Source organism: Vipera ursinii (genome assembly GCF_947247035.1).
Source record: "Vipera ursinii genome assembly, chromosome: 4".
Lineage (NCBI taxonomy): Eukaryota > Metazoa > Chordata > Lepidosauria > Squamata > Viperidae > Vipera > Vipera ursinii.
The window spans coordinates 35,214,067-35,234,543 of NC_139514.1; the positions used below are offsets into that span (position 1 = coordinate 35,214,067).

The 20,477-nt window shown below is 36.0% G+C and overlaps 1 protein-coding gene across 5 annotated transcripts in view; it reads right to left on the reverse strand.

The window, feature by feature from the left end:
- Window positions 1–20,477, reverse strand: part of MORC1 (MORC family CW-type zinc finger 1) — an 81,082-nt gene that overhangs the window by 52,385 nt on the left and 8,220 nt on the right. For 3 of the 5 annotated variants that reach the window (XM_083362628.1, XM_083362629.1, XM_083362627.1), the window contains exons 1-9: window positions 17,165–17,293; window positions 15,764–15,817; window positions 13,996–14,030; window positions 12,643–12,711; window positions 9,156–9,243; window positions 7,786–7,894; window positions 3,865–4,024; window positions 2,540–2,645; window positions 1,456–1,581 (exon numbers count right to left, since the gene is read on the reverse strand). In XM_083362628.1, coding sequence (XP_083218754.1) covers window positions 1,456–1,581; window positions 2,540–2,645; window positions 3,865–4,024; window positions 7,786–7,894; window positions 9,156–9,243; window positions 12,643–12,711; window positions 13,996–14,030; window positions 15,764–15,817; window positions 17,165–17,235 — 818 coding nt within the window. In that variant the 5' untranslated portion in view covers window positions 17,236–17,293. Of the gene's footprint in view, window positions 1–1,455; window positions 1,582–2,539; window positions 2,646–3,864; window positions 4,025–7,785; window positions 7,895–9,155; window positions 9,244–12,324; window positions 12,381–12,642; window positions 12,712–13,995; window positions 14,031–15,763; window positions 15,818–17,164; window positions 17,294–20,477 lie in introns of those variants that run through there. The other 2 variants (XM_083362631.1, XM_083362630.1) reach the window with 2 other exon arrangements.

A 20,477-nucleotide genomic window follows, 5' to 3' on the forward strand; every position in this document is an offset into this window, starting at 1 on the left:
TATATCTGCAAAACATAGAAACCATCCTGGCAGGTACCATGGAATTAGTTAAAATATTTAATTTGTTGTTCTCGTACAAGATTAAATAATTATTAAGACAAAACCTCTGGTCCCTGTGACCAACCCAGATTAGATCCTAAATGATTATTTTTCAAGTAGGCAAAACTGAGAGATCAGTGGGATAGTTTGTCCTCTCTCCTCAAAGTTCACAGTGCTGATTATATTATTTATTTTATTTTATTTATTTATTTAGCGTATGGCTGGTCACACACAGAATTAAAAGCACTTCATATTTACAAGTTAGAACAGTTAAAACATTTTTTTTTAAAAAAAGAAGCAATTATAAAACCTAAGAGGAAAGCAGAAATAACATTTCAGAGTTTAATGTCGAGTTTGGAGATCCAGTCAGTAGCTGCCGTTGTTACGCAGAGGAAGTCCTTAAAATCTCCTGGGTATCTTCTATTAGTGCATTCCCTCACTATATGTTGGATAGTCTGTCGGGGAGCCCCGCAATCACATTGTGCTGAAGGTGTCTTTCCCCATTTATACAGAGAATTGGCACACACCCCATGAGTCGTTCTAATTCTATTGTATGTCACCCATATGTGTCGGGGTAGATTAAGTCCTGGAGGTATACTATTAGGATTAATATGCTCAGAAATATCTTGGGAGGTATAGCTACTCCATGCTTCCATGGATTATATTATGTGGCATATACTTTCCCCTTCACTTTATAGTTTTCAGCTCCAAGATTACTCAGAACTGGGTCAGTTTTCAGCCTCACCATAACTAGTTCCAGGATATTAATTACTAAACTTCTAAATCCACATTGTATTTGTAATGGTAAGTGAGAAAGACCTTGCAAAGGAAGGTGAATAAATTTTGCCTAGGGAACAGATAGCTAAGAATCACAGCTACTTAACGGGCAGACAGAGACTCAGAAAAGACATACCCTACCTTCTCATATTTGTAAAGGAGGCAGCTTGAGATTTGTACTTTGAGACTTTCAAGATTCTGCTAATGCAACCTTAACTAAGGTAAAATTAGCTTATCTGGTCATGTTTCCTATCTGGTCTACCTGAGCAAGTGACAGTATTATAATACTAGAGGTTCGTTAGAAAATAAAACAAAATATGAAATTTGCATTATTCAGCAGTTTCCCCCCCCTCCCCAGAAACATTAAAACAGAAATTCAAGCAATAAGAATAAATCAAATAAAGCCTACCCCACTGTTGCTAAAGGTGATTATTTTATTTAAAGTGTTCTAAACTCTAGGTCACAGTTGACTTACTTTTAAAGAGTTCACTCTGATTTTAGTTTGACTCAGATCATACATTATTCTAAATCCAAATCAGTTTGTCGCTGGGGCCAAAGAAGTGTTTGCTAATGCTTTCAAGCACATTGCTTTGAACATTTAAATATATGCCTTTATATATGTAGGCGAAGCTGACTCACCTGGGCCTGTAAAAACAGAAAGGCAAATGCTTGGTTTTGACTTTCTCAGCTTGAATGAATATCCTCATTCGTGGGTTGAGATACAATATAGCTGTATAAGCTCTTAGTGATTTTTCTTCTGGATAGCTGGTGTAGAAAACATTTAAGGCCAAATGAATTTCAATTAGAGTTGTACTGGTTAGAGACAATGAAGTGTATTACCAATGTGAAAGAAAATATACAAAACTAAGATACTGTGCAATTACTTTCCAAGAAAGGCATACAAACATTTTTCAGAGAAAGCTGAAAATAAACTGAATTACTTTGGGATGCCAATACTATTCATTTGCTGGAGAAGAAATTGACTCTTGAGCTGAATGATTAACAACCTTCAACCACAGGTTTCAGGTAAGATATGTTCCTTACTGAGTAAACTGTTTTCATAAAGAAAAAATAATACAGGTCTTTCTTAAAACATTGAAATTGTTTTTAAGAATGCAAATATTTGGAATGCTGAATTCTGCAGTACCATTATAAAGATACAGTTATCTTTGACAGAATCCTTGACATTTCTCAATGTTTTAAAAGATATAGGAACTACAACAAATTGTCACATTACAAAGCCCAAATATTTTGTTAAAAATTAAACATTCCTGTAAGTTACTTTCATAAAAAATAGTTCAAACTGTATTTAAGGAAATGACGTGTGTGTGTATATGTATACACACACACACACACACACACACACACACACAGAGAGAGAGAGAGAGAGAGATTTTTAACACTGGAAACAATATACTGGAAGCAACCAAGAACAAAGCTATTCTTCCTATGCTTGAGTAACAACAAGATAAACATGCTAAATAATTTGAACTTATATATATATTTCCAAGATAGTGTTTTGTGAATATATTTTCAAAAAATGCCTAGTACTATAATGGGCTGAAATTTCTATGGAAAGAATGAATTTAGGGCTCTATCTTTCAAAGAGATATATAATACATGTGTGATCAGTAGATATCAGATTTCAGAACAAATTTGCTTCTTGTAAACATTTTTTTTTAACTTGCACAATATTCTTACTTTCTTTTTCATAGTAACTTACTTCTCTGGAGTTCTACCAATCAATATATCCTTCTCATCCGTTAGAATATCAAGTTCTGGCTCCCCATTCAATGTGAGCTTCAGATTGTATATCACAAGCAGAGTTCCTAGGTATGAATATGTAAATAACAGGTTGTATTGGTTTTTTTTCAAAAAACAATCTTACTGTATAATGTCAGTGAAGATTCACTATAATGGATAAAATACAACAGCTTATCTTTTTTTTAGAACTATTCATGTATGGATACTTAAGTATTCTACATTAAAATCCTTCTTTGTGTGCAACTCAATTTTTAAGAATATACAATAGAAGACACCATTTTTGTTATCACCAGAAAAACAGAATTCTGTTACTCCAGTCCAAAGTTGCTTCTGACAATAAAAGCAGTATCAGCATGATCTTTTTATACTTCTGCTATTGTCATAAAATAAGGATTTACTCATCTTTCTCATGAACTTTGTTCATCTAGATCTTACACTAACTGAAAAGCGTGTACATAAATTTATGAAGTAAACCACTTTGTGCATATTTATAGGGAAAGCACAAAAAAGAAGTTAAGTCATCATAAGGGCTTGTTTCAAAAATAAAATACATTATTCATAAAATACATTTTCTATTTTAATTGTACTAAAAAGGCACATTTAATTGCTATTTAAAATAAATTTTATTCAGAATTTGCTTCAAATGAGTAACCCAAATATGGCCTTCCAAGTCATTTATTTAATCTACATAATCTGCAAAACCATTTTTAGTTTTCCTTTAATTATTCTTTAGGCTGGAAGTTTTGTATGTTAGTCAACAACAAAGTTACTTTAGGGCCTTCATACATGCATACAGCAACTGAGAAATGATTTGCTGCAAAGAACATGAGGGCTGACTAACGGTTCCAATTTCTGAAGATACTGATTATGGAGAATGCCGTCTCTTTGATTCTGAAGTCTATATTGCATTCTAAGGAGGTGCAGACTTACTTGGATATTAGGTTCAAGAATAGAAAGACTGATTTATCCGGAGAGGCCTCTGTGATATTCTGAACTTCAAGATGCTTAAAGGTCAATTTAAAATTCTTTATTGCACTTGCTAATTGCTGGAAAAATATCTATGTACTAATTGCAGCCATTGTCTGCTTCAGTGTTGAAACAATAGTGCCTACATCTTTGGTCTATTGTTTTAGTTTAGTTTTGCTAATTGCTACAATCTCAATTGACCCATGTTAATTTCTGCTGCTTCCTACCTTGGTCCAGCTCACAGTACTCTTCAGACAATAGAGCAATATTGATATTGCATAACTGGATTTAATATTTAAATTTAAGTTGTAAACTCACCTGTTTTTCCATAAATGGCATTAAACTGATTCATCAATTCATCTTCATTCTTAAAAGGAGAATATTTGCAAATTATAGATAATTGTGTAGGAAATTTCTCAGGATCATTTATTACTGGAGTCGTTGTGTCACTTGACCATGAAAGGATTGGCACTATGACCTATAACCAAGAACATCATTAGAGTGATTGATCTGGTTCAAAGATACTAAACACAGAAAGAGGTTTTTCTATTACCTATACAGGCAATCCTCAACTTACAACAGTTCATTTAGTGACAATTCAAAATTACAACGCTATTGGAAAAAGGGACTTATCACCATTTTTCACAACCACGACCTTACCTTTGCAAAATACCACTGATCATGTGATCAAAATTCATATGCTTGGCAACTGGTTCACATTTATGACCGTTGCTGTGTCCCAAGATTGTGTGATCACCTTTTATGACCTTCTGACAAGCAAAGTCAATGGGGAAAATAGATTCATTTAATAACTGGGTTACTAATTTATTAACCAACACTGATAGGGCAAGCTGCTAGAATATAAAAGAGAGCAAAGCCCACTCTTTACTAGCACAGAAGATGTTATGTAGTTTGGATAATGAAACGTCTGCAAGAAAATAACCAAGAGCAGAGAGCACAAGGACACCAATTATTTTTCACGGTTCCAATATTTTCAAGTAATAAGTCTCCATTTTTGCCCATAATAATGGCCATTCTGATTTTTATTCCAACCTTATTTATGACTTTTGGGATATTTTTTTGGCATAAAATGGCAAAAAACACCCACTGGATATGTTGAATTCTCTTAATGACCACATAGTTCAGTTAACAACCATAGTGACTTGGTTTACAACCATCATCAAAACAGTTGTAAAATTTAAGTCAGGTCATGTGGTGACCTGGGTCAAAATGAGCACATGCTAACAACTGCAACGACATGTAACCAAAGGTTCAGGCCCAGTTGTGATCATTGAGGACTTAACATTCTGGAAATAAAGAGAGCTTCACTTCAAATAACCAACCACACATGTGGATGGTATAGGTATTTTCCCTTTTTTGTTTCAAATCTTTTGGGGCTTACTGTACAGTTTTTGTCTGTAATGCCTCAAAATGTTGATCAACCATGTCTTCCATGTGCACTAATTAAACTGTCCAAATACAGTAGTAGCAAGATGGGCAAGAAAAATATGCTTTGGGAACTGTTTGCAACCTTGACCATAGATGGATATCCTATATTTGTGTGCTTAGCCTTCTCTTTCCCACATTTCGTCAATGGGTTAAAATTAGGTCCACAATCAAAACATTATTTCTAAATGGGGTCATGATTTTCTGCCCAAGAATCTGATGTATGTTCAAAACATCCCATCGATCACTGTCACAGCAGATTGGCCAGGCAGAAATAACACACACCATCTTCAGAGAAGCACATATTTAGTCATTATCCACTCTTCTATTGTCATCTGTTTAATGAGAAATGAAGGGGCAAGACTTATGACAGTAGCTGTCATTTATAATCATTACAACAATCTGTTCTAAAACTTTCATACAAGTTTCCTTATTTTAAGGAACTGTTCCTTGTGGATAGGATAAGAGCCACGGATGACGAAATTGTCTTTCCCAGGGCAGAGAAATATGTTTTAAAAAGTTACATATGTTCAGGTAAGAGCAAAAAGCAGGGTTAAAGACAGAAAAACTGAAGCTATTAGATTCCTTTCTTAAAATCTTACCTGTTTCAAGTAACCTGCAAAACCAGCATTTTAATGGTAGATTTTAATTAAAAATTTTAGGCAGAAAATGACTCTTTTGTCTAATTCTGGAGCAAAATGTTGCCTTAATTAAGATTAAACTGCTTAATCTTCATGTGATAAAGTCTATTACTTTAAACTTGCCAGGGCAGAAAGATAGCTAAAATAAAATGAAAGAGAATATAGAAGTGTATTTTACTATATCTACTTATTCGTTCAACAGTACATCTGAATTATGGAAAAAGACAAGTTTAGTTTAGTTTAGTTTATTAATATTTCTATACCGCCCTTCTCCCGAAGGACTCAGGGCGGTGTACAGGGCAAGAATAAAACATAAAGTTACAAAAATTAAAAAATTATTAAATACATGCCCATAAAAAAAAACAATATATTAATAAAACCCCCAATAAAATGATAATAAAAACCCCAGCAATCCCACCCTCAGGCCAGGCCGGCTTGTTCGAACAGGTATGTTTTCAGATCGCGGCGAAAGGAGCGAAGATCCGGCGCCGTCCGGAGCTCAACCGGTAACTGGTTCCATAGCTCCGGAGCGCCCACAGAGAAAGATCTCCCCCTGGGGGCCACCAGTCTACATTCTCTGACCGGTGGCACCCTGAGGAGTCCCTCTCTGTGGGAACGCACAGGGCGAAGGGAAGTTGACGCCGGCAGCAGGTGTTCCCTAAGGTACTCCGGCCCCCTGCCATGTAGGGCTTTAAATACCATAACTAGTACCTTGAATCTCACCCGGAAGACAACTGGCAGCCAATGCAGCTCACGGAGCAGAGGTGTGACATGGGAGTATCGGGAAACTCCCAACACAACTCTCGCGGCTGCATTCTGTGCCAGTTGGAGCTTCCGGGTGGTCCTCAAGGGCAGCCCCATGTAGAGAGCGTTGCAGTAGTCTAGTCGTGAGGTCACGAGCGCGTGAGTGACCGTGCATAGATCATCCCGGCTTAGATAGGGCCGCAACTGGCGCACCAGGCGGACCTGGGCGAAAGCCCCCCTAGTCACAGCTCCTATATGGTCTTCCAGGGTGAGCCGTGAATCTAGGAGGACTCCCAAGTTGCGAGCCCTATCCTACAAGGATAGAATACAGATTTATAGAGCAGTATTTGTACTTCTGTTCAATGCTGCCTATATTTATATTTTATAAATTTTCAATATAAGGCTAATGTCATATGCAAACAGCACATTTTATGAAACAATCTCTAGTGAGACTGATCCTTGAATTATTAGACTAGATGACCTCCAAGGTCCCTTCCAACTACTACTACTTCTTCTTCTTCTTCTTCTTCTTCTTCTTCTTCTTCTTCTATTTAATTATTCTAATATATTTATTTTTACGGCTAAGACTGGAGTTATCAATACAGCATATTTTGAGCATAAATGTGTCTGGAAAATCCTATTGCCCGATTCTCTGCTCTCTTTGTGATGGCCGAATATATGTGCAGCAATGCTTAGAACTACAACTGGATGTTGTAGAATGTCAGTGTTATCTATATCTTTGAACACCTAATACATATATAAACCTATAAGTATTCTTATAACCCAAAAAATAAGGGTGGGTGATGCCTAGATCCTATCCCAAGTGGGCCAGTGGACATAGCTTAATCCTGTTTTAAGTTCCCCCACAATTAGAGCCAATTTATAATGGAGAACTCCCTAATCAGGGAGTCATTTTTGTAAATAATCATAAGAATGCAATCCACATTCCAAATTTGCCCATATGCAATAAATAACATTTTTATGTGGGATTGAAAAAAAATAATCAGAAATATTGTTTCAGCTAACTTGCAATGATCAAAAGCCATGAATGAAATATGAGTTGCATGCTATAGAAGCTCTCTTTTGGATATAAGTTAATTCATATATTTTGTTGTGGAAGATTCACTGGAATTTTAAAATATTTTTTATTTATATAAAATGACCGGAAAAGTAACACAGAGGCAACATGAATAAACACTCTACTTTTATGTAAGTAGGAAGTAATGATAAAAGTATAAATGCAATATATGTTTCTTTGTTTTTTTTACATTTTGATGTTAGTTCTATTTCAATCTATACACTTGGTCATGTTTTACTTATATAAGAATTTCTGAACCACCTTGATGTTCTTATCCAGACATAAAAATAGGAAAAAAATACTTCAAAATGTAATTCTGAACAAGCATACCTCACTGTGACCTTCTGTTTCACAGAACGTCTGAGAGAAAAGAAGACATGTCATTGTATTCTCTTTTTTGGTAAATAATATCAAGTCATTCCCTATACGCATTGAGCCTCTGTAGTAAAAATATAGGGAAAAAACATTTTTAAAATACTTGCAGTCTGTATGTAAATATGCTTACAAACTGTATACAAGCAACACAGTTCCAAAGTGTACTGTGCAATACTATAATCCCACAAGTATTATCCAAAATATGGAGTTATTTTTTCACCTTGCTTGCTATAATATGGAATGTTTTCTTGGAATACCACTCAAAGACTAAGCACAATTTTTATCCTTGAAAAACTGGACATCCTTAGCTAATGATTTTGAGCAGTTTTCTTCTTTTCCTTGCTTTACTGAATTATGAAAATTGATAACGCCAGACAGATTCATATAAGATATAAATGCTACAACTAGAGTTTAATCACATATTTAGTTAGTTACCTTTACTGTCTCCTTTTTCTCAAATTCCTCCTCACTGTTTTATTTTCTCTGCTGCTATCAGAATTCAAGGTGGAATATCAGGATTATCCTTTTCAAATTTTAGCTTTGTATTCTACTCTTCTGTGCATTTCTCAAGATTCTAACGTTTAGATAGTCATTCAGTCTCCCTTTCATCACCTATCTACCCAAATACAGACTAATGCAGACATGTCAAACTCGCAACATGATGTCACGCAACGTATTGGGCCTGTTTTGCCATTGACAGCAATGGGGTGGCTGTGGCTTCCGCGTGATGCGTCCAGCCCGGGCAGGCAGTTTGACACCCCTGGCCTAAGGTGAATGAGGCTGAAGGTTGTTTTATGGTGATTTAAGATTGTAGCCACTTGTTACAAAAATATAAGCCCATCCCATCCACACACATAGCAAGGCTCTATCTAAGTACTTATGATAAACTGGCCCTTAGATTTTGTTTCTTTAAAACCAAGCACATATACCTATTAAAGCCTTTTTCCTTAGGTAAGTGTTTATGGTACAATGAAAATTATGTTTTACTTTGTTGATGTTGTCAAGGTTATTACTGCAGCAGTAATAGCATAAAATCTATTTTGCTTTCATACTTACAACAATGTTCTTTTATGTCCATAAATACATTTATTATCTATTTTCAATAATACATTTTTCTAAATACAAGAACATTCCTTACATATTGCTTCACAAGTTTGCAATATGTTTGTGAATAAAGATATTATTAGTTATAGCAGTTACTGTTAGAACACTTTAATTTTTCTGGCATTTAACCTGCAAGACTCTGGCATTTTATATATTTCTTCCTGTATTTCATGACAACCAGAATAAAAACTATATAATAAAATGTAGAAAGAATGTCTTACGATTTCAGTCCATTGCCATAACGTCCAATCATCTTGGGATTGGTTCTCTTAGAGGATCTTCCAAAATATACAATATCTGTAGCTTCACCTAAAATTAGGTTTATAATAGTTTCAAATATTGTTCAAATTTCCTGTGGTATAACAGTACATTTAAAAAAAAATCATACTCTTAACATTTAAAAAATAAATCATATTACATGCTTCGTTAATTATTGCAACTTTCTAGAGTAGATTTTACTTATATATACATTCTATGCCCAGACTTAACAATTATGTCTTTCCTAAAATTATTTACAAAGTGACTGTAATATACGACATTCAAACCCAATATATGCCAATCTGAACTTAGTATCTCAGTCCTTCATCATTATGGTCTTTTTGCAGCTCATTCTGGTTCAAAAACTAGGAAACTGAGGTCTGGCAACATGTGCTAATGGGGAATGATCCATCCAGCAAAATTTGCCCACTTCTAAGAAATCCTCTATATACCGTATAATCATGTAAATAAATAAAGTGCATTTTTAAAAAAATGCAAAGTATATTTGAAAAGGATTATTGATGATAATTACTGATGTTAATAAAAGCATCCTGGCATTGTTAATATAAAACTACGTGGGATAAAGTCAATAATAATTCAAATCTGGCCAGAATTTATGAGATTAAACTTCTTCAATGTTATCTTCAAACATTCTTTTTGTTCTAGAGTGCCCCTTCTAAAGTCATTAAGTGTGTTCTGAGAAGAGGAAATATTGTCCCAGTGGTTTACAAAGTTAGATTTCTTATATCCAGTATCCCTTCAGATAGTAGATTTGCCTCTATTTCTCTGTATATCTGAACTTGGGGCGGGGAGGGGGAGAAGGACCACATCTGGATATTACCTGAATTCAAGATTTTCAAGAAATTCCAAAGCAGTAGACTTCGTAGCAAAGAGGGGGGAAATCCAAGAAGCCATGGCAAATTGTTGATATATTTTTTTGCCATGGGAAACATGGAAAATAACTTTATATTGTGCAAATGCTATTATAACAATAAAAAATCACAAAACATCTGGAGTACCACTTGAAAACCATCAGCATTGTCAAAGTCACCACCAGTCAACTACAAAAGACAGCTTTACTTTGAAGAGCGTACATCCTGTGTGATCATACCTTCAACACCATCAAATAACATGTGCCTATCCCAAGTACTTGGGAAGGACTCGATAGGTGGATAAAAATGCCAATTGGGCTGAATCTGTGACCAAATATAATAACAACAACTCTCTCAATATTGCTGCTTTCATTGAAATAAAAATACCATTTCTCTTACTAGTCTTCCAGGACCATACAAATAAATACTGAGAGAAAATGCAGTGCCTTTGCCTGCCTGGAATGTGTTTTGACTCCCCCTCCCACATTTTTTAGCATTTTAGATAAGTCACCAAACAGCTTAAATTTGTTTGCTCAAGACTGAAAAAATGCATGTGGTTGGTCAAAAATAGAGCTGCTGCCAGATGATTAAAAAAATTAGCCCCCCTTAATTAGGAGATGCTTTAAGAGGCTTTTTACATGGGAGGAATTGAATCTACGAGCTGATTACTGTGGTCAGTATAATATGCAGCTTGTATGCAAGTTTTAAAAAAATTACTTTAGCTCTGTGGGAATTCTAAGAACCCCTGAAACACTCAATCTGGGAAGAGTTTATTTTAAACACTGGTTAAAATAAACTCTCAAAGTCAATGACATTATCTTTTGGCACCAGCCTAAGGTTGCTATGTGTAAATAATAATAATTTTTTTATTAATAATAATAATAATAATAATAATAATAATAATAATAATAATAATTTTATTTGTATACCGCCCTTCTCCTGAAGGACTCAGGGCGGTGAACAGGGCAATACATGTTAAAAGACATGTAAAATGTAAAAATAATATGTTTATATAACCTTTTTATAATTAAGGGGTTGGGAAAAGGAAATATCCTATCTTGGCAAAATGAAACCACTAGGTGAAGCAAGAGAATCTAGACCAGGGGTCAGCAACCTGAAACAGTGAAAGAGCCACTCGGAACCGGTTCCCTCACAAAAGGAAAAACTGGGAGCTGCAAAAAATTTGTGCGTATGTGCGTACATGGGCACATGCGCAGAACAGGGTTTGACTGAAGAGTGGAGCCAAGGCGAGATATGCACCTACCCTGCATATTTGAATTGATTGGTTGAACTTTTTTAGTCCCACTTTTTTTTTGGGACTGCACATGGCAGAGGACTGGGAGCCGCAGGAGACGGCTGAAAGAGCCATATGCAGCTCCGGAGCAACGGGTTGCAGACCTGTGATCTAGACCTTATACACAACTAAGTTGATCATTAGTGAGAAGATTAGCCCCATCACTCAGGCCAAGTTAACTTCACTGCTCATTTGTTTGTAGCCATTTTATTGATACCTAGGCCTAAACTAACTGTGAGGCAGGAGATACTCAATGTCCTTTTGAAAGACTTAAAAAATAGCAGCACTCTCTAGAGCAAGGTGCTGTTTTTTCTCCATGAACCTGAGACAGGGGCAAAGAGACCAAATCCCGTTTCCATCTTGTTTTTTTCAGCTAAGTTACCTTGCAGCCTGGATGACTAGGCTGGGGGACATATTTTAAATGGGCCAACAGCATCAATAGTGAAATATTCACAAAATTCTAGAACACAAGGATTTCATTTGACAGCCTGTATAGTAGGCCCCTAGGCCCCTGAGGCTTGTGGCACTACTGCCCAGAAATAACAACAACCAGACAGTCTAGTAATGTCTTCTGAAATTCCAGGGAATAACAGTGATACTTTACAGGCTTGATTCTCTGAATTCTGTTCCTTCATATTTTTATAGTGTCTGTCTAGCTGTTTCTATCTACAGAAAGACTATTTGATCCCATGGTCTGCCACACTTTTTATATCCAGTTTTACTAAAGTTAAAATAAAACATTAGGTGCCATATCCCCATTACTATCCATGCACAAAACTGCAAAAATTACACAAAATGATACAAACACAGAGAAAAATCAAGATCCTTTTCTATTAGCTTCAGTGAATTTCAACAACTCCATGTATTCTAGGGGTAGCAAATTCATATTCAGTGATACATCAAATTCTCCTCTGACTTTTAAATTGTGTCATAGCAAAATCCAGAAATGAACCATGGGAATACCACCTGGAGTTGCAGGACTTTTCTCTTGTTCTTATTTGCCTGTTAATCTTTAGTCAAACCTGTAGGTTAAAAAGAACTATTTTTCATATGTAAATCCTATCCTTCATTCTACAATTTAAGGTAAAGTACCTGTCTTTTTATTCACAACTTTCTTGAGGAAGGCTATGGTTGAAAACCATGACTAGGCCAACATGTCCAATCAGAATTAGGACTGAATTGGTAGCTGAACATGGATTTTTTCCCCATTTCCCATGGTTCCAGCAACTAAATCTGACTCTACAACCATGACACCACACTAACGTTCAAGGAAATAGTACTTACGACGGGACATGCCACATCCATCATCTAGAAAGCACAGGGAAAATCCTCCTCGCAGGTTATCATTATTCACTGAAAGAGAAAGCATGGGAAAGAGGGATTTTTGTCTTAGTTCTAGTATTTATAGCGGTATTTTTCAACCTTGGCAACTTTAAGGAATGAAAACGTCAACCCCCAGAATTCTGCAGCCGGATGCTGGCTGAGGAATTCTGAAAGTTGAAATCCATGTCTTATAGTTGCCAGGTTGAGAAATCCTGCTTTAGTGAAGGCAAGCCAACCAGGGACAGAAAAGGCAGGTGGTGCCTCCTCTTGCCTGCAGACTTTTCTGCCCCTTTCAGAAGGTGCAGGACTTACAAGAAACCATGGGAGGGGGGGGGAAATCAGAGAAATGGGAAGTCCAAGGAACTTACTGATTAATCCAAGGAGCTTATTGATCCCCTCATTTTTTATAACTTTATGCTGAAAGTTCAATAAAGTAGGAGAGATTACTCTAAGTTATTTCCATTTTTTCAGCAATGGCTTATTTAATTTTAAATAAAATTAGTTTTGTTCTGCCAATATTGCACGTCTACTTAATCTCCAATAAGGTACAGCAAACTCCGTCTCCCTACAAAGTCTTAGCTATACCACTCTTCCCTCCTTCCAAACAATCTAAAAGTTGGTATCAAATTATAAATTGGTAAAAGAGAAAAACACATGAGGAATAATTCTAATAAATAAGTTTAGTTAATTTAATTATAATTAAATGACATACAGCTTCTTCCTGATGATGCTCACTTTATGGAATGTTGCCCTTAACACAATACTCAAAAAGCAACTGAAGCCCTCAGAGAATAAAAGGCTGAACATTCCTGACCCTTGGGACAGCCTAAATATACTTATTAATAAATAAATTATATGCCATCCAATTCAATATTTATTTATTTCTTTCCTCCCCTATATGTAAGATCTTTACTGTCTTTCTTCCAGTTGATAGTTTTTTCATCTGTTTAAATCTGAATGGGTATTACATTTTAATAAACTATTGTACATTTATAAGTCTGTCTGTCTGTCTGTCTGTCTATCTATCTATCTATCTATCTATCTATCTATCTATCATCCATCCATCTATCATCTATGTCAAAGTACATATATGCTATTAGGTATTTAGGTTAAAGATAGAAATATTGTAACTTCTACCAGAGATAGGGTAGATCTTTGCCTTGTCAAAGGAAGAAAATCTTCCAAACAATTTATTTTCACAAGGGAGCTAATAAGTAAATTTAATGCTGTGTTCAATAAAACAATGGAATCAAGGAAAGAAGTCACTGAAATGTACATATTTAATATCCAAATGAGTATTTATATAGAACTCACCAGTATAAATGTCAAGTCGTGTGGCACCAGCATCTCTGAAAATATTGTTTAGATATTGAAAGTATTAAAAAACCCTTCAAAACACCAGAGTAATAATAATTACCTTTTTACTAAGGATTTATGTCCTGGAAATGCAGAATAATCTAGTTTAAATACTAAATTAATATGAGCTGCTACTGAATAGCAAAATAAAAACATAATAAAATTTAATTGAAAAGCTACAATAAAGTGTAAAGTTATCAGCCACCAAGTGGATAAAACATAAATAAAACCAAGACTGCATTGTATTGTGACTCTGCATCTGGAATTCCAGTTCAAACCCCAGAAAAAGAGGCCAAAGATTTTTTACTCTCAACCCTCCATTTTCCCAATCTGGAGAAAGAAATTAAATGATTGTTTAAAAAAAAAACCATGCTAAGAATGTGGCCCCATCACTCAGGCCAAGTTAACTTCATTGCTCATTTGTTTGCAGCCATTTTATTGATACCTAGGCCTAAACTAACTGTGAGGCAGGAGATACTCAATGTCCTTCTGAGACTTAAAAAAATGGCAGCACTCTCTGGAGCAACGTGCTGTTTTTTCTCCATGAACCTGAGACAGGGGCAAAGAGACCAAATCCCGTTTCCATCTTTTTTTTCCATCTAAGTTACCTTGCAGCCTGGATGACTAGGCTGGGGGGCATATTTTGAATGGGCCAACAGCATGGTGAAATATTCACAAAATTCTAGAACATAAGGATTTCATTTGACAGCCTGTATAGTCCTCTTCCTAGGCCCCTGAGGCTTGTGGCACTACTGCCCAGAAATAACAACAACCAGACAGTCTAGTAATGTCTTCTGAAATTCCAGGGAATAAGTGATACTTTACAGGCTTGATTCTCTGAATTCTGTTCCTCCATATTTTTATAGTGTCTGTCTAGCTTTTTCTATCTACAGAAAGATTATTTGATCCCATGGTCTGCCACAAACAGAGCAAGCAAAAGAGAACAATAACTATCTTCCTCTTCCTTACATTTACCCTGCCCAAGATCTCAGCTATGTTGAGATACACTGAAAGGGGTACAGGTTTGCTCTGTCAAACTCAAAGGTAGATTTTAAAGAAATGTCAGTGCACATGGCACCTAATATGAGCAGTTCTAGGGGGAAAATACCATCAAAAAAGCACCGGGGAGGTTAATTTTGCAGTTGATTTGACAAGATCTCCCATCCCTACAACTTATAAAGGCAATGAAAAATAAGAATTTCCTTATGCTTTGTTCACTATCATTCTCATGGCTGCCTGATTATTTTATCTTGTAAACTGTGCAGTTTTCTGGGTTAGTTTTTCTGCTTCATGTTCAAGAATAAAGTTTTTAACTAGTTTGTATATCACCCAGAAACTGCAGTTAGAAGCGTAGTAAATAAGCCTGAAGGTTCACTAAGCTTCAATAGAGCACCAAAACTCAGCACAATCAATGGGTGACATTGATTCTTGCCCATTCTCCAAAAGAGATGTACAAGACTACAGCTGATTTCTTAAATAACAGCATTAAATTAAATGAAGCAAAAAAACCAACAACCAATTAGGGTTTTTTTTTGTCAGTCCATACCAGCTCCATTATCCAGTCACTGAACTTGGTGAGAAGGTCCAGCCTTCAGGTGTAAGTAGCTACTAGGGCAGTACAGAACAGAATAAAAGGCCACTGCAGAATAAAAGGCCACTAGGATAGGTACCAGAATGAAAAGCTTAGCTTATTATAAAACATGGACCTTAAAAGAAACATATTTACCGTGAATTGTCAATCAATTCAGCTATTGCTCCAAAAAGAAAGTCATGTGTTGTGCTAGAAAGAAGCATTAAGAAGCAATTTTAACACAAAAGAAGCCAGAAAACACAGGGATGAATTATACATGCACAAAATGGCAATACAAAAAAGGATTTGGAGTGCATTAGAATCCCACAGTCTTTGAAATATGAAAAAGTCAAAGGAAAAGGTGGGGGAGATAAATACTGCTTTGATATTTGTGCATAAATGGGAAAGTAATATCAATTAATTTTCTATATGTCATAGCAAAATAGAATTCTTTATTGGCCCAGTATGATTGAATACACAAGGAATCTGTCTCCAGTGCATAAGCTCTCAGTTCACATACAAGCAACAAGTAATAAATATGATCATAATCATAAAATACAATAATCATAAATCATAAGATACACCCAGCAGATTTACCCCTAACAAGCAGACAAGAACACGGACCACATGAGTAGCCTGCTGGATGTAGCTTATTTCAAACATTAAGTTTAGGACAGGCTTATCTTTTTAATTGAACCTTATTATTTTCAACATTCTAGTTAATGTTTCTGGTTTATACTTAGCCCTTGTGATTTTTCAGGCTTACTGTTAGATTTGTTTCTAACAAATCAATTAATGATTGCAATATAGATTGAGTTCCCTAGGGGTGTCTTATTGCCTAAAATTAAAAACCTGTTCATACTTACCCATGAATTACCACCATTAAACGCCACCATTGACTTGAATAGTAAATTTACCCAATAATCTAATGTATGAAACACGCAACTCTACTCAATTATATTAAGACACAATTTCTTAAAGTGTTTATTATCATGAAATATCGTGGATCCTAAAAGATGTAATCAACAAAAATTTATGTGCTAGCAAGTGTACCTATACCACAATCTCAGGAATTTTTATTCCATTTAAATCAGTAGGACATATATATTCCCAAGCAAACGTTGTGCAGAACGGCACAAAAACTATTCCCCGCCTTCTATTTGTTAAGTGTTTTCCATATTTGGAAATTTTAAGGTATGTAGACTTCAATTCCTTGAATTTCGCAGTTTGAAAAACATTTATTTAGTCAACCGTTTGATCCAAGCTCCCATAATTTCATTATTCCTTGGGTTCAAAATCTATTGCTAAGCACACTGGTTTGTGCTTAAATTGTAAGCCGCCCCGAGTCTTCGGAGAAGGGCGGGATATAAATGGGATTAAATTAAAAATTAAATTAAATTAAATTAAAATGAAAAAAATCTTTATAAAAAAGTGAGCCGTTCTTTCTCACTATTATTCAGGAAAACAAGGACTTTTTTTTTGTTCTGCTGCCCGTTGAGGGCAGAGCCTAATCAAGGTATCGACACAAAGAGAGAGGCAGTCACTTGTCTCACTCACGAGTTTGCATGCAAAAACTCCAGCGTTAATTCCGCTCTACGCAGAGCTCCATAGACAGCGGATTCAGCCATGAGCACGGCCAGGGAGAAACAGCACTGAGTAGCTTCGTCTCCGAGAGTGGAGGACCGACGTGCAACGCATTGCGACCAGGGCGTGGCTGCGAAAAGGCTGCCGAAAAGAGAAGGGCAAGAGAGGCAGACCGTAGGCGCCCTCTTGCGGAGACAGTGATTGACGTTAACAACCTTGCAACGACGTGAGGAGGGGAAAGTTAAACAGTCCAAGCTACTGTATATGATACCTATTCATTACTCTGTGTACTGTACTTCTTATCAAGCACATCACTTTTAGTGGGCACAAATATTCATTATACTCCATCACAGAGAGCTAGTTTAGTGTAGGCACTAGGCTACTATCTAGGAGACGGTGAATTCTAAGTCTGATTTAGGCACAAAGCCAGCTTGGTGCCTGGTCAGTCACTCTCTTTCAATCTTAAGGAAGCAGTAGTAAACTGCTTCCAAAAAGGTTGCGAAGAAAACTGCAGGGATTTATCCAGACAAGTGGCCAGGGGTCAAGTGACTCAGAGCTCACACAACCCCCTCCTCCCCCATCCATCATATCTGTACTAGGGTGCATTGGAACTTGGTGGTTTGTAAATAAGACATTGCACCCAAACCAATCACTTGAAATTAGTTTCAAAAATCACGGCTTGCAGTTATGTGAATTGCAAACTAGCTCCTCTGAAAAGCACAATTAGAAGATTTAACAGTTATGAATTTTAATTGCCCTTGCAAAAGATCCACACAAATAGCTCATAAGCACCAGATTAGTGACCAAAATGTTTCCTCCATTCCAAGGCTCCAAAAAGAGTTCAATAGTGGATTCAATTCTAGAGAGACAGTCAGATCCTCTTTCAAGCAGTGAATGAAAAGCTGTCCTTCAATCATTCTTTGATTCAGATTTATATGCTGAACATGTTGCACTTGATGGCTTAAATGATCCTTTTCAACTCCAGTATTATGAAATAAAGAAAACAATTATTGTTATTTGCTTCAAATTAATAAATTTGCAGTGCAAAGCAACACTTGAGATTTGCTTGTTTACTTCTTTGTATGGTGAAAGAAGACTTCAGTTTGTATCTTGTTAATGCAAAAAGCAATGGACTCCCATACTTGTACTATAACAAATCTTTCCTAAGAATTCAGTATTTTTAGGACTATTCCAAAATTCAGATTCATGTAGCAGGAAATGATCCTACTCACATATTTTCCATCACCTGTGTGGAATTTCTTTCAAAATATTCAGTGAAAGAAAAAAGACATATGGTATGCATACACATATACTTTGAAAATGATTCAAAAAAGGCTTTTGAAAGGAGCAGGGATATGCCTGAGGCATCCTTTCAAAGTAGATTAAAAAAAAAACATGGGTCTTTGAAGAGGTCCTGCAGCCCCACACTGGCAAGGGACAAGGCCAGTTTTCTGTATTATTTCCAAAGCATTCACACCTGTAAGATGTATAACAGTTTCCTATATTCTGACCTATTTTAATAGTTTTTTTCTGTCACAACCTATATTACACAGGACTCCATGGTAAATGGGCTTAATCAAAGGTGGGGTCAGACACCAAAATGAAAAGGGAATATCCTTTTTCCTCTGACTTTGGTCTTTTCTTTTCTTGATTTTAGACAAGGTCTAGTGTTCCACAACTGTAGCATATGTGAACTCCCAGAATTCCCTAGCCAATATAACTGGTTGTTGAATGGTCTAGATCTGAGCTCAAGAATTCTAGGAGTTGAAGTCCACAAGTCATAAAAGGGCCATATTTCCCCACACTGATCTAGATATTGAAGATCTTGGAAGGGTTGCTTCCCTTTGACAAAGGCTTGAATTTCAACCACCCATCTAGTAAAGAACCATGCTATCCAGCTTGGAAGTAGGATAGTGGAAGTGCAGAAACCAGTTGTATTAATACAAATTGGTTCAAAGAAGTGGAGTGATTAGTCTTGGTAAAATCCTTTCATGAATATTGGTGAGAAAACTAAAATTATCCTGAGGATCACAAGATGCCTTAAAGCTGCAGGTTGCCATCTGCAATTTACCACATTTAAAAAAACCAAAATATTCAAGCCATGATCTTGATTGTAAATTTCTCGACTCCATGCTTGCCTACCTATCTTATCCACATTGGCTTAATATGTAGTTGCACAATAATAAATGTGGAAGGTAGTTGATGGGTAGAGATGCTGATAGAAGTCTGTAACAAGTTGGCCTGCACTTCCTCAGGTGATGGAATGATGAGCAGGTAGAATATGGAAAGGAGAGTTATATTGGACTCCTTAAGTTAGTCCATCCTAGGTAGCTGTAGAAGAGAATCACCAACAAAAAAGCGAGCTGTCTGTGATTTCCTTATATTGGGGAACAGCAAAAAGGAACCATATTGGCCTTCATTGCAAGAAGGAATGTAGTTTCACTCAGCTCTGGTCACAAGGCAAAAATACTGGAAACATGTTTGCAATAAAGTTTAAAGTTTAATGGGTCCAGTGTCCATTCATGGAAGGGAAAAACATGTCTGAAGTGAATCAAAACTTCCATGTAAGAAAGTCTAAAGGGCACAGGGAGGTCGATGGAACATAAAAATGCAACAATGGACTCTGCCCTCTTTCTGCACAACTGTTCAGACACAGAGTAAATGATTGATAAAGCAAAGGGAATTAAATGGTCAAAAAGGATACAATTTTTACTTTTCCAACTCCAGAGAAGGCACCATGAGTATTATAATGCTTCATGTGATGACCTGTGTTACTCTGCTTACAGGTAAAGCTTTTAAATCACATTATGCTCGTTCTTGAAATATGTATATTAATTTTGTTTAAATGAATTGCTGAAATTCACAAAGAACTGCAATGAAGTGCTCTTAAAGCCTAAGAAATTCAGTTTCAGTGGGTAAAATTCATTGCAACTGGAAAGTTATGATGACTCAGACTAGGTATATTTTTCTTTCAAAATAATGTTTGGTTTTGTGATTATAAAAGGTAGCTTAACCTATTAATATCATGTTTAGTAATATTAAAAACTTAGAAAAAAAATTGCCTAGCATGGAATATAACTAACATAGAATATAACTACATTTTCCATACTTGGTGTGACCAAAAGATATGGGTAGAATCTAGCATCCAGGAAAAGGCTCAATGAAGTCATATGTATTATTATGGCATTATCTGTGATTGATGTAACATACATAATTCATTTCATTTGTGTGATGACCCCAGATGACACATATGTCAATTGCCCCCATGCAGATCCCTGTGAGTAGC